This window comes from Nematostella vectensis, chromosome 9, assembly GCF_932526225.1.
Source record: "Nematostella vectensis chromosome 9, jaNemVect1.1, whole genome shotgun sequence".
Classification (NCBI taxonomy): Eukaryota; Metazoa; Cnidaria; class Anthozoa; order Actiniaria; family Edwardsiidae; genus Nematostella; species Nematostella vectensis.
In genome coordinates this window covers 7,285,250-7,298,018 of record NC_064042.1, presented here as the reverse complement: position 1 = coordinate 7,298,018, position 12,769 = coordinate 7,285,250, and the positions used below count along the sequence as shown (strand labels likewise).

Genomic DNA, 12,769 nt, shown 5'->3' with positions numbered 1-12,769 from the left:
CGCCTTTACTTTCCTCTCCCAGCGAAGATGATTTAGACTCATACACTGGTGCTGGGACTGGTGTATCTGGTAAATCTCCTGCAAAATCTGTTCCCAGCGTAGTAACACCGTTGAGTAATGTCTCTGTCATTGGGTACTGAGGCTCTTCTTCACAACATTCATGATGCTTAAGATCAGGGTTTTCGCCTTGACGTTCCTCCCCAAACGAAGCTGACTTAGGCACAGACACTGAATTAGGGACTGCTATAGCTGGTAAACATGCGTCTACTCTTCCAAGATCTGTTGCAGGAGTTGCATCGAGGCAATCCGGTCTCTTTTCTGCTACCAAATACTGATGATCATCCTGTGACAGCAGGATGGCAGACGATGGAAGCGCTGCCATATGCTCTGGCGCTGTGGCATAGTCATAGTTTAGATGAATTTTCCGTGATCCACGAATGCCAGGAAGGTAGGGCTTCATGAGACCGGAAGGTAAATCGATTACCATCTGTCTCACCGGCGAGAACATTTCTTCAGTTGATATAAAGCAAGCTTGGTCTTGTTTCGTCTCCTCGGATTCTTCCTTACAAGCTTCTTGCTTCTCGCTACCAAATCCAGTCTCTGATAGAGAACGGACTGCCATATCCATAAGACCCATGCCAAGTCTCTCAAGGTTTAGTTGCAGAGTGGAAACATTGGGTTTGTTAGCTTTAAGGTGCTCAGATATCTCTGCCACCATCCACTCATGCTCATCATGTGACACCTGGCTGACAGAAGATAGGAGGGTAGACATGTTGTCTGGTTCTGTTGCGCAGTAATCCATCAGATGAACCTTGACGCGATGTCGAAAGATTGCATGTCTACCATGCATGATAACAAGCACAGGTCTTTTAGCTGATGACGGAGGCTCCATTTGAGCAAGCTCTAAGCTGAGGGGTCTCATCAGCGTATTCAGAAACTCGGCGAGTGAGGGATGGAGTGTGACCTGACGCCCCTGGCGCGATGCACAAGCGGCAAGTCTCTCGAGGCTTTGTGTGTCCCATGATGCACGCAGGTCAAAAGGGCGGAGCTCCTTGAGTCCTGTAGAGGATGCAGTCACAATCGACTTTACGGATGAGGACGGCTGGACGTTCACCTCGGTGGTTACGAGAGCATCACTCTCTTGGCGGTTTGTCGACGCAATAGATGGACAAGCACCTGTATTCTCTTGGAACTGGTGCACCTATGTGATGCTGGCAAGACGACCTCCCTGATAACGATAAGAGCAATGAACTCAACTGTGAATACGTTTTAAACCGCTTTCGTGGCATCGTTTGTTTGATGTAAAAATAATTCATTGTTTGTTTAGCGCTTCTAGTCCAAATACTTAAAATGTTCGATTAGCTACCATAAATTCAAACAGGCTTTAGCGGAAACATGATAACATGAAAATATTCGAGTATAACTGTTTGAATCTATAATAATGGAGAGGCTATTTTGTCCGCCGTGTTTGTGTAGGGATGTTGTTATTCAATCTTCCCAATTAAATAAACACTCACCTCAGCACTTTGAGTTTTCAATGATCCACAAATGTGAGGACGGTAAGGCTTCTTGAAACCGCAAAGCAATTCCGTCACCATCTGTTTCACTCGCGAGGACGGCTTGAACATGTCTTCAATCGCCATGATGCAAGCTTGGTTTTGTTTAGTCTCGACCTGAGCTTCCCCCTCCAAGCATCCAAATACAGACACTGATAGAGGGCGGGCTGTTGTATCAATGAAATCCATGCCAATTCCCTCAAGGCCTAGTTGCAGAGTGGTTACACTGACTGTGTTAGCTTTAAGGTGCTCAGACATCTCTGCCACCATCCACTCATGCTCATCATGTGACACCTGGCTGACAGAAGATATGAGGGTAGACATGTTGTCTGGTTCTGTTGCGCAGTAATCCATCAGATGAACCTTGACGCGATGTCGAATGATTGCATGTCTACCATGCATGGTAACAAGCACAGGTCTTTTAGCTGATGACGGAAACTCCATTTGCTCAAGCTCTAAGCTGAGGGGTCTCATCAGCGTATTCAGAAACTCGGCGAGTGAGGGATGGAGTGTGACCTGACGCCCCTGGCGCGATGCACAAACTGCTAGGCTCTCGAGGCTTTGTGTGTCCCATGATGCACGCAGGTCAAAAGGGCGGAGCTCCTTGAGTCCTGTAGAGGATGCAGTCACAATCGACTTTACGGATGAGGACGGCTGGACGTTCACCTCGGTGGTTACGAGAGCATCACTCTCTCGGCGGTCTGTCGACGCAATAGATGGATAAGCACCATTCTCCTCTTGGATCTGGTGCACCTCGGTGATGCTGGCAAGAGGGCGTCCCTGAGAATGTAAGAGCAATAAACGCAACTGTGAATACGTCTCAAAACGTTTTCGAGGCATCGTTTTCATGTTGTACAAATAGGAAATGGTTTTGTTTAGCGCACCTAATCCAAAGACTAAAGGTGATCGATGGGTCACTCTTTCAATGAAAATAGAAAAGTACACTCGTTTTATATCCATACAAATCGTTTGAAAGTACAAACATAACAATAATTACAGTTGCCAGAATGATTCCCCGAAATTTAACAGCTTTAATGGGAGAATTATAAAAAAAAGAATGCAAGTATAACAATAAAACTGGAGATGCTATTTTGCCCGTCGTGTTGGTGTAGAGGTGTGGTTCTTGAATCTTCACACTTTAATAAACGCTCACCTGAAGGGATTTGACCTTCGACTGGATATGCATCTTCATGACGAAGTTGATAACAAAGCATATAAGAGCGGCGAAGGTAACCGCTGACATCAGGTACAGGATTTCCCCCAGCACGACGGTGGGAGCGGGACACTCAAAGACAACGATTGCTTGCCATGGAGCAGCCACGGGAAAGACTACAACTAAAGAGACAAAGAAAAATAAAAAAATTGATTTAGTTTGACGCGAAATGATGATGTATTAATAAGTTTAGAAAGTATCTGTATATCATTTTAGTAAGGCCTTATCGTTCGATGGCTAAATGTTTTAAATTAATTTAGTGTATAATCATTATTGCACTAACTTGGCATCAGCAGTCGTGGCTTGATGAAGATCTTAAGCAGGTTCCGGGGGTGGAGCTCCGGGAACACTTGCTTGTAGCTGGGCAGCAAAAGCTCCCAAGAACGGGCTACAAATTCGAGAAAACAGTTAAGCATCATCACTTAGTGGTTATAAAGATTATAAGAATAGAGAAAGGACAATAATAGCAACCATAGCACATCCGTTAGGAAACATTACTGGAATCTGTACAACGACAATAGTAAATCGCGCGCTCTGATTGGTCTAGGGTCCATGTGTTATAAGACACTCGCACGCTTGGCGTCAGCACGGGCACACGCTTACACTAGATTATAATGTAAGATAACATTTTAATTGTTGTATAAAACAAATAGATTTTATTTTTTGCGCGTCTGTCCTCTGAAAGATGCACAGATGACGTTACAGCATGTAATGAATAACAGTCACGCAACAAGTTGCGTACTTTTCCAAAAAATGAGATCTATTTGCTAAATAACATTTATCCGAGTACTATCGGAATTTGGCAAAAGGCGTATGGAACAGAATGGCGTATGTTCTTCTTAGCTAAATATTCACAAATTGACTTGAGCTACTCAAAAAAGATACATGCTACGGAATGTCAAGACTTAACATATTATCCATCAATTTTTTGTAAAATTAAGTCAGCCACATACCTTGATAAACAAGCAATTCTCGACATTGTGAAGACTTCTCCGCTTGCAAAAGGTCGGCTGGAAAACACGCTAATACAAAAGACATCTTGATCAAACGAAGATTTAGAAACTAAATGCATTTAGAATTTTTTTTTTGTAGAACGTTGAAAAAGAAGCTCTTTTATCAAATTGGGAAATATACTAAAAATAATTATAAAACCGAAAGGGCGGGACTCACCGGAGACATCTTCGACAGCGTCTTGTACCGCGACGGGTACTTCTTCTTTGGTCTCTTTTCCTTGACCATCACTCTAGAAAATCACAACAAAACAAATAATAAGCCGAAGGAAATAGAAGTGTTAAAGAAACACCATGCTGTACATTGACAGCAACACGCCACCGCACGCACTTTTCTCACAAAACGACGCTACGTACCTCGACACTCGATTTACTTCTGCAATAGCAGAACGCTGCGGCTCCTGCTGTGCAGACTGCTAGTCCGGTGAGGACGGGGTGGTCCTTAAAAAACTCTATCATTTTGAAAACTTGGTACGCTCCATGAATACTTGTTTATCGTTTCGCTTTCATGAACGTTTTGATCAGTTTGGGGGAATGCTGATTATGACGTCAGACATTACGTAATCATCCTCGAGCTCTCTTCGAGCTCTCACCAAAGTTGAAAAAATACGTTTCCCCTAATTAATAACATATTATTAATTAACACACCCATACAAAACGAAGCTGAGTAGTTTCTTATGTGACGTCACATATTATAAAATACCACCAGAGGCTGTTTGGAATTATCCATCGATAAATTCCCATGAGCCTTTTTGTTTCTAGCGCGAGCTTCGAAGCATCGACGAAAGTGGACGCGCGCGCAAGCTAGACAGTATTCTTGGGTTGCAAATGACGTCACATCCGCCACATTAGATATGCCAAAGTTGAAGTGGTGGTCAAAACAGACACGCAAAGATGGTTGTTCTACATTTCGTACAAGTGCCGTGCACCTGTTAAAATGTCATATATTTGCACTGTTTTCGAGTGTACAAATCGATCTATTCAAAAGAGGGAAGGTTTCTTCAGGGTTCTGCGGAAATTTTTACTAAAAGGCGAAATAATTTACAGAACAATGGCGTGAAAAGCTGCGAAATTCGTCTCTCCAAATGAAAAGGAGTCGAAAATCGTAAGAGTTTCTAGTAATTCGTTTTTGAAAGGTATGAAAATCACCCCAATGTCGTCTGTGGTGTTGTAAGTAATTCTGAAATGTGTAATTACGCTGTAAATATTAAAATCCCGTTTTGTCACACGTAGCCCAAGGCTACTTTCAATAGTTTATAAAGGAATGTGGGGGGGGGGGGGTTAAGATAACTATGTTAGTGAAAAACTTACTTTTTCGCGATTAATAAAACTATAAACCTTGTAATAGTGTGTTTAAGTCTCCCTTTATTTCTCTTTTGCCGGTAGAATGTCATCAGTACAGCGAGTTTAAATCCCGCAACAAATTGTATTTTTTATACTGTAAGAAAGCTAACAGTCAGAATGAGACTACAAACATATCGGGCGTTGAACATGATGTCGAAGAAAGTAAAGGTTGTTTATTTCCCTTTTATATACCGAAATGATCACGTTTTTGTAATTGACTCATACATTGAAATACACTCACTTTGACAGAACATGGGCTTCCTCAATGGTAACAGAGGTATCCTTCCAGACAGACATGACTTGTAATGACATTTTGTCCAATGGATTAGGAACTTAGAATAGTGAATTGTGATAAGAGTTCTCTTCACTTTATCCGAACAGAAAAGTCGGAGACTCTTTTCCCTTGAGAGAAAAGACCCTTGAGATTGGGATAAACTTGAGAAATACTGCGAGCTAGGAAGCCTTAGCCAAGAGAAATTGTTTACACTTAATTAATAGACACCCCCCCCCCCCCAACACCCAAAATCCTGGCTATGTACCTGTTTGCAGCTAATATTACTTGTCCCTATGCAACTTTGTTTAAACTTGTGTCACAGTAAACTGAATTTAGCATATGAGGCTTGGATTTGATGCATAAAAAAATGCAATTTCTCATTGAGTGGCCTCAAAGGGATATGCCAAGACCAACACTGCCCATGGATTTCATTTTTGACTTGCATTTGGATCTGGAGTCACAGCCATTATTTGTTGTGCCCTGTACAAATCTTACAGACAAGTCTTAGACACACACATATGTAAGTCATATGGTTTCTTGATGCTCATCAACTATATCTAATTTCTAATCTCTATATACAACATGGCCAGTATACAGCTCTTTTCTTAATATAATAACAGATAATAAAGGGCTTGAATTCTATGTTGATAATGGACAAATTGAATAGGTGTTTTGGAATAACATTAATAACATTTGATGTCAATTTAAGTGCCTTGATGTTTGGCTTTATAAACATGCTTGTCATGGTAATATGCAGTTTGTTAAAAAAATATTAGTCTAAAGAACAATAATGTTCTTACAGATTATTGCATTATGAAAATATTGTTTTGTTCCAACAACATCACAAAACTCATCTCTACAATAAGAAGCTGAGTTTTATATCACCATCATCATCTTTTACCAGACAGGATCATAATAATTCCATCAGGAGAAGCCCCAAGATGTGTCACTTGGTACTAAGGTGTTGACCAGTGCTGCAAACTGAGAAATTCTCATATGCTTCACTCGAGTTTTCTCTTGCATGTGTATCAGGCAAGTACACAGGAGGGTGCACAGAATGTATGCTCACCCCCCTTCGGCCACAAAAAATGGGCAAATTCTTATCCTTTTTAAATATACCTATGACTGCACATCCCCCCACAGCCAATCCTGGGTACGTGCCTGTGTACATCATGCTAACAACCATATCCATATCAAAAAGACAACAATGTGAAAATATAGAAGGTAATCCTTTTTCTAGAATACTGCAATAATGTCAAATTTACCAGAAAGTGGAATTATACAGCACCATTCCTGAAATAATTTTGAAAGCCATATAATTTCAGCCTGTAAATAAAGACAATGGCATACCCCCAATATTCATGACCGCACTGGATATACAACAAATATGAGTGATTGATTATGAGTATTGTAATAATCACATCTATTTTGATGACAGAAGGTGAAATTTATTATACCCAGGTTTCATCCAGCAGTGAGTGCATGTATATTCTGAGAAAATGGACTTTACTTACAGTAATAGCAGTGCCTCAGCTAAAAGTCAGAGATGACAATGCTTGATTAAAACACTCGAAGTGTACATGTTATAAGGAATTTAAAATCGAGACAGCAAATAAGGTATGTAAAACAATTAAATCTAGGGATTAAGGTATGTAAAACAATTAAATCTAGGGATTAAAAATAACCTTGTACCTGATGTAGAGACGCGCTTCTAAACAAGGATACAGATGGATACAAATTGCATATGACAGAATGTCAAATGTGCGTGAAATAACGTAGCACATCTGCGCTTAGTGATGTTGTCTTAGCATTTCACAAAGGAATGTGTTCAGATTAGAAAGGAAATAAATGGTGATCCTAGTATGACATCCCTACCCCTATAACTAAACGAAATATTCTGGTTCCGCCGGTTCCGCTTTTTAGTAATGCCGTTCATCAATATTCGTAAAAAAATATTGTATAAGCTTAAGTAAGTAACTCAACTAGAAAAGCTTGAGCCTGCTGCTTTGGTTTGGTAACTTTTTTAGAGGTACACATGTCAGTAGCCATGTGTAGTGTAAAATATGTAAAACTATGAAAGTTATTTTGGTATTTTTGTGCTAATTTGTTGGTATTTTGGTCCTTCCTTTAGATAATGTTTGTTTTCTTCCTAAAATAACTTTATCCCTCATTGAATGTCATTTTAATTTTATGGAACATTTCAATGAAATCTAGAGACTTGTGTTGTCTTTCTAGTGCCATTAATGATATGTATATGCTATAATTTCAAGTCTGGATATTACAGACTACAAAATATAAATGTTTGAACAATATAATAGCATTAATAGATATTGTTATTTACTTTGCACTAACATAAATGAAATAATATATATAACCTAAATTATATTGTTAATACAATATAGCTCACTTTGGGTGTTAAAATAAACTTACCCCTAAGTGATAGCACATTGAGGGCAGTGAACCAAGAAAATGTTTAAGAAATATTTAACAATTTTCAAACACTCCATCCCCACCTCAAGAGATGATGCTTCTTACCTTACTTGCCCCAATCAGTGTTGTGATATGGCATATACAATAAAAAACAAGATTATACATATATTATTGTTATATCCAAAGGTGTTGGGTAGTAGCATCTTTGTCATTGCACATTGTACCGTTTTTTGTCTTTTCATTCACCGAATTCTAACCACTAGCTCTCGTGATATTCCATTTTTATTCCATAGTGAAATTAGTAAATTATATATGGTTTGTGCCATGGCTAATTTTTTTTCTTACTCAAAACCTCAACTAGCCCCTACTCAAATTTAAACTTCTCAGATCAAATTTAAAATATATCTATCCCTCCCAAACTTCACAGTACCCATCTGTCTGTTAATATTGAAAATATGTGTTCCTTTGTGACTTTCAAAGTTTTTCATATAAATCATTCATTAAAATCCTCGTAATTCTTCTTCACAGCGTTTATTAGAGATTGAGTAGGTAAGGGCGAATTTATTGGGGGTTTCTTCATCAGTGCGTTCGGTACTCGACGGAAACGTATTTTTTCATTAATCTTTTTCAGTGTTAACGAAAAATATAGATAAATAATTTTTTCACTTCTTTCCCTTTTTTTTCAATAAAAACCATCCCATAAAAAACCCTCACTCAACAAGCTCCTACTCCAATTTAAACTTAGGTAGGTAGCTCTCCCTAGCTCGCCGTGGACCTGCCAGTCCTTCTGCTTCCCTAGGTCCCGATGCCCGTGGGGGGGGAGGGGCGAAATCCGAAAAAGTGGAACTAATTTTTCAGGGGGGGATGGGGGGAAGGGATTGAGTTATCTTTTTTCTTGAGACTTTTTTGCAAATAGTCAGACCTGGACGCTTGGGCAAGGGTAAACACAAGTAAGAATTTGTCCATGATAGTCATGGGTCGACTTAAATAGAGGAGTCATTTGGCTTGGGCATGTGGTTAACTTATCCATTTATCTTTAGTCTTTTCTGCTGAAAATGTACATACTAGTGCATTGTAAAGGCTAAACATCCTTGGTATGAACGTTAAACTAACCAGTAGTCAAATGTGAACTATGATAATGTCAATAGAGCAATGAATAATGAATGTAATGAATGAATAAAACAAGATGACAATTTTCTACTGAATATAAACTTACTGAATATAATTTTTTTCCTGCAAATGTGCGGTTTCCCTGTGGTTTACTCCAGGGTTAAACGATAAACGACAACCCAACGCCTAACCCTTATCCTAACCTAAACCAGGGTTAGGGTTGTCATTTATACAGGGTTGGCATACAGCCATGAAGGTTAAACACTTTATGCTGTTGTTTTTAACACCAGCACAAGTCATTTACAGCCAACACAAAGTTGGATTTTCTTTCAAAAGTCACCAACAGTATGAGTGAACTGTTTGGAATTTGTCTTGTTTATGGAAAAAAAATATGGATTGCATGGTGGGGAGAATGATTTACACCCCTTTAAAATCTCGATCTTGAGATGCTACTGTTATGTTGAGATATAACTGTATGACTTCGATTAAACTGTATGAGTTGTACAGCAAATGCAAATCCTTTGCACAACCTTTTTAGAGACAACATTAACTTTTAACCTTTAACAAAACAGAACATATTTGGTTTAACAATGCAGTAACCCCCTACAATAAGCCTTCTCTCTCTTGCTTCCAAAGCCAGTCATGATAGAGGTTAAGTTTGTGGTCCTCTGGTTTTACATCTTTCCATTCACCCAGGAAAAAAATGCGGTAAGAGTCACTGCCATATTTACCTATTCCATAAAGTGTATCAGGGTAGATCCAATCACGACTCAAAAACTCAGCTGAGAATTGAACAAGGGCCTTGGCCCGCTTCTCATGCAGTCCAAGGGGTCTGAGGAGGTCTAAGTAATGTAAACAATACTATATTAATCAGATTCTACTATTTTACATGAGCTACTTAGCAGTTTTAAACCAATCAATGTTAAGCTGGTCGGGGGGGGGGGGGGGGGTTAAAACAGTTAAACTGGCCCATAAGTAGATGGTTTTGACCATCAAGTTTATCCCATTGGAGATCTTTGTTGAACTCATCCTTTCCCCGGTAGATCTATTGATCTAGCGCTTACTCATGTGACCAACAGACTGGCATGTTTTCGGTGCACATTGCGAATGTTTGATTTCTTCTTAACTTTATTTGTTATTCTTGGATGTTTCATTGTTTTACACTATTCAGCGGATCAATAAAAAGAAATTGCATGTTATATACTTATGCTATCTCTATATTTCTCCTGCCGTATGCCCTTGCCAAGGGATATTTGATCACAATAATATAAAGTAGCCAGGGGTAATGATATTTATCAAGATTGGGCTCCAAAATTTGGCCTGACAAGAATTTCAAATCCCCACCCCTTGCTGCACCTCCCAGCCCCCACCGGCTTTACATTAATAGGTGCATTACTTAAGGGAATCAGTTAAGAATCTAAGGGTATAAGGGTGTCGGCCCACTTCTCACACGGCCAACAGGGTCTGACGAGATCTAACAACAGACACATATTATTCCTTCAGATATTCCTAAATAAGTAGGAATATAGCAAAGGATAGTAGATATAAAGTTTAATTAAAGGTACAAACTACATAGCCATGGCTATGTAGATACACATTATTATCTTAATTGAATGTTAACTCATAATTTTGAATTAGGTATGCACATTCTCATTGTAAATTCTCTGTTGTCCATCAACTGCTACAGCACTCACTGAGCAGAGAAATGATAGGATGAAAAAGCGAGGAACTTATGTTGTTAACACAGGTAAAAATAGGTTTGCTGTGTGGAGGTTAGGGCAGATTTAAATTTATGATCAATCTTCTCGTATTGAATCAGATCAACCTTCTATAGGTGGATAAGGTTAAAAGTGAGGTGAAATTTGCACCTACCAGAAATGGGCCCAGGATCAGCTTTACTTGCCTCAGCAGCGTCTGGATACCGTCTAAAGAACTCCCACATGATCGGGATGGCCTGGGTACCAGCAGTCCGATTTAAGAAGATTGAAGACACCAGCAGCTTCCAAGGATCATGGAAGAGCGTCTCCTGCACAAGGCTGAAGGGTGACCTGGGTGGTGTCCATTTGGGGGTCTTTGGTTGAGCAGCATCCTTGAAGTAAGGACTTTGTGTTGCTTCCACTTGTTTGGCTGAAGTTTCTAAAGAGTCTAATGAATCACCACTCAGACTTTCATCAAGATCATCATCATCTTTTGGGCATGCTGTGGAATCAGCACCAAAGGGTTCCTGAGAGTCATCATTTTCTTTATCTAGCTCTTTCTTATTACTGGTTATGACCATTTTCCTGTGTTGAAAATCAAAGTCTTCAATGGTTAGATCAGACTGTGATTTATCTAAAAACCTCTTCAACTCTGCTTTAGAGCGAAACTTTCTTCCATCAGGGTCCACTATGTAAACATCATAGGTTCCCTTAGTTTTTCCTTTGGATCTCTGTGTCACAATCTTAATCCACCCAGTAGGCACCCCTTCATTAGTGATCAGACTTGCTCTGTTCTCTGCTACAACTTCTAACTGGGAACGATGCTTCAAACTTTCTGTAGACTTCCTTTGTGTCTTTTTAGAAGAAAAGTAAGAACTCTCTAGACTTGCTTTTGTGGGGCTTTGATGAGCACTTCTCACGCCATTGTTTTTTTCACTTTTTCCAACTTGCATCTTGTTCCGCTTTCTTGACAAAGATTCTGAACTCAGAACAGAGTTTGATCTTGTTGCTCTTTTGCCTCTTGGTGTCTGCTTACTAATTTCACTAGAATCAGCCTTGGAAGCCACTTTTTTTACTTTTGGCTCTTTAGGTATCACAGCTTTGCACTTTCTTCCTGGCTCACTTGACTTTTCAGTGCTTTTTCTTTTTCTTCCTCCCAGTGGAAAAAATCCAAAATCGTCCACGCTCAATTTGGATTGCTGCTCCTTAAGGAATTCGCTAAGCTGAACTCGAGAGCGGAACTGTTTCCCTTCAGGGTTTATAACAGTTACATCAACTCTTCCCTGGGTACGTCCCCCCTTCCTCACATATTCCGCTCTGGTCCAGCCCTTTGGGACCACGCCTGTGAAATGGCTACCCTCATTAACAACAGATGGTCTTCTAGGCTTGGCAGCCTTAGTCTTGCCAAGAACTATCTTAACTACTTTCCCTCTAACGCTGCGCTCTTTTTTATTCCTTTTTGCTTTTGTGACAGCTATGTGGGGAGTCTTTGCCTTCGTTTTTCCCGGGGTTCCTCCAGCAAGTTTGCCTTTTGATCCCGATTGATCTCTCTTCCTCTCGCTCTGTTTTGGTCGCTTTTCCGGGGCTGCGTTATGTAGAAAATTCGCCCCATCTGCTCTGAAACTAAACTGTTCAATAGATAGTCCCAAATCGGCCTCGATTAGATGTCTTTTAAGTTCAGCAAGAGAGCGAAACTTTCTCCCCAATGGATCGTGTATATAAACATCAACATGTCCTTTCGTTTTGCCGCTTTTTCTAGTAACACACACCTTTTTCCACCCTTTTGGCAGATCTCTTGGATGATGGTCCATTTGACGAGTATTATGCGTTCTGCCGAATAGATTTCAAAGCCTTGATCAACAGCTGAAATCCACGAGACGCGATCCGCACATCCGTAGAATAACTTGCGACAAACGGTACCACGGGGGAGTGGGGAGGAGGGGAGACCGATTACAGGAATGTTTTTTATTAAATGAAAAGAATACTTACCTAGGGCCAAAGCATCACCAATTGAAACCTATAAGCCTAAATATTTCACTGTTGTGTGTTTGTTGTGAATATGTGACGTTCATCAGTTTGAAGAGTTTTCTAATGATTGCCTCCTTTCCCCCCCCCCCCCCCCCCATGAACATAAA

The 12,769-nt window shown here is 40.0% G+C and overlaps 2 protein-coding genes across 5 annotated transcripts in view; both read right to left on the bottom strand.

Moving 5' to 3' along the window:
- The window catches only part of LOC116601875, a 51,903-nt gene extending 43,214 nt beyond the window's left edge, over positions 1 to 8,689 (bottom strand). For all 3 annotated transcript variants that reach the window (XM_048732413.1, XM_048732414.1, XM_048732416.1), the window contains exons 1-6: positions 4,137 to 8,689; positions 3,940 to 4,012; positions 3,723 to 3,791; positions 3,053 to 3,157; positions 2,710 to 2,891; positions 1,518 to 2,336 (exon numbers count right to left, since the gene is read on the bottom strand). In XM_048732413.1, coding sequence (XP_048588370.1) covers positions 1,518 to 2,336; positions 2,710 to 2,891; positions 3,053 to 3,157; positions 3,723 to 3,791; positions 3,940 to 4,012; positions 4,137 to 4,238 — 1,350 coding nt within the window. In that variant the 5' untranslated portion in view covers positions 4,239 to 8,689. The remainder of the gene's footprint in view (positions 1 to 1,517; positions 2,337 to 2,709; positions 2,892 to 3,052; positions 3,158 to 3,722; positions 3,792 to 3,939; positions 4,013 to 4,136) is intronic.
- A 150-nt stretch (positions 8,690 to 8,839) lies between these two features.
- On the bottom strand, positions 8,840 to 12,572 carry LOC5518147 (methyl-CpG-binding domain protein 4). 2 transcript variants are annotated; one of them, XM_001638061.3, is made up of 2 exons: positions 10,810 to 12,570; positions 8,840 to 9,779 (listed from the first exon to the last, which is right to left on the bottom strand). In XM_001638061.3, the coding sequence occupies exons 1-2, from the start codon at positions 12,443 to 12,445 to the stop codon at positions 9,541 to 9,543; spliced, it is 1,875 nt and encodes a 624-aa protein (XP_001638111.3). In that variant the 5' UTR covers positions 12,446 to 12,570; the 3' UTR covers positions 8,840 to 9,540. The 2 variants fall into 2 exon arrangements, with proteins under 2 accessions (XP_001638111.3, XP_048588374.1); XM_048732417.1 differs by having other exon boundaries at positions 9,469 to 9,779; positions 10,841 to 12,572.
- Positions 12,573 to 12,769: the final 197 nt, after the last annotated feature.

Coding starts and splice junctions, on each gene's coding strand:
- LOC5518147 (XM_001638061.3), bottom strand. CDS start 12,445: ATGGACCATCATCCAAGAGATCTGCCAAAAGGGTGGAAAAAGGTGTGT. Junction 9,780..10,809: donor TGATCCTGGGCCCATTTCTG/GTAGGTGCAAAT, acceptor TACATTACTTAG/ACCTCCTCAGACCCCTTGGA.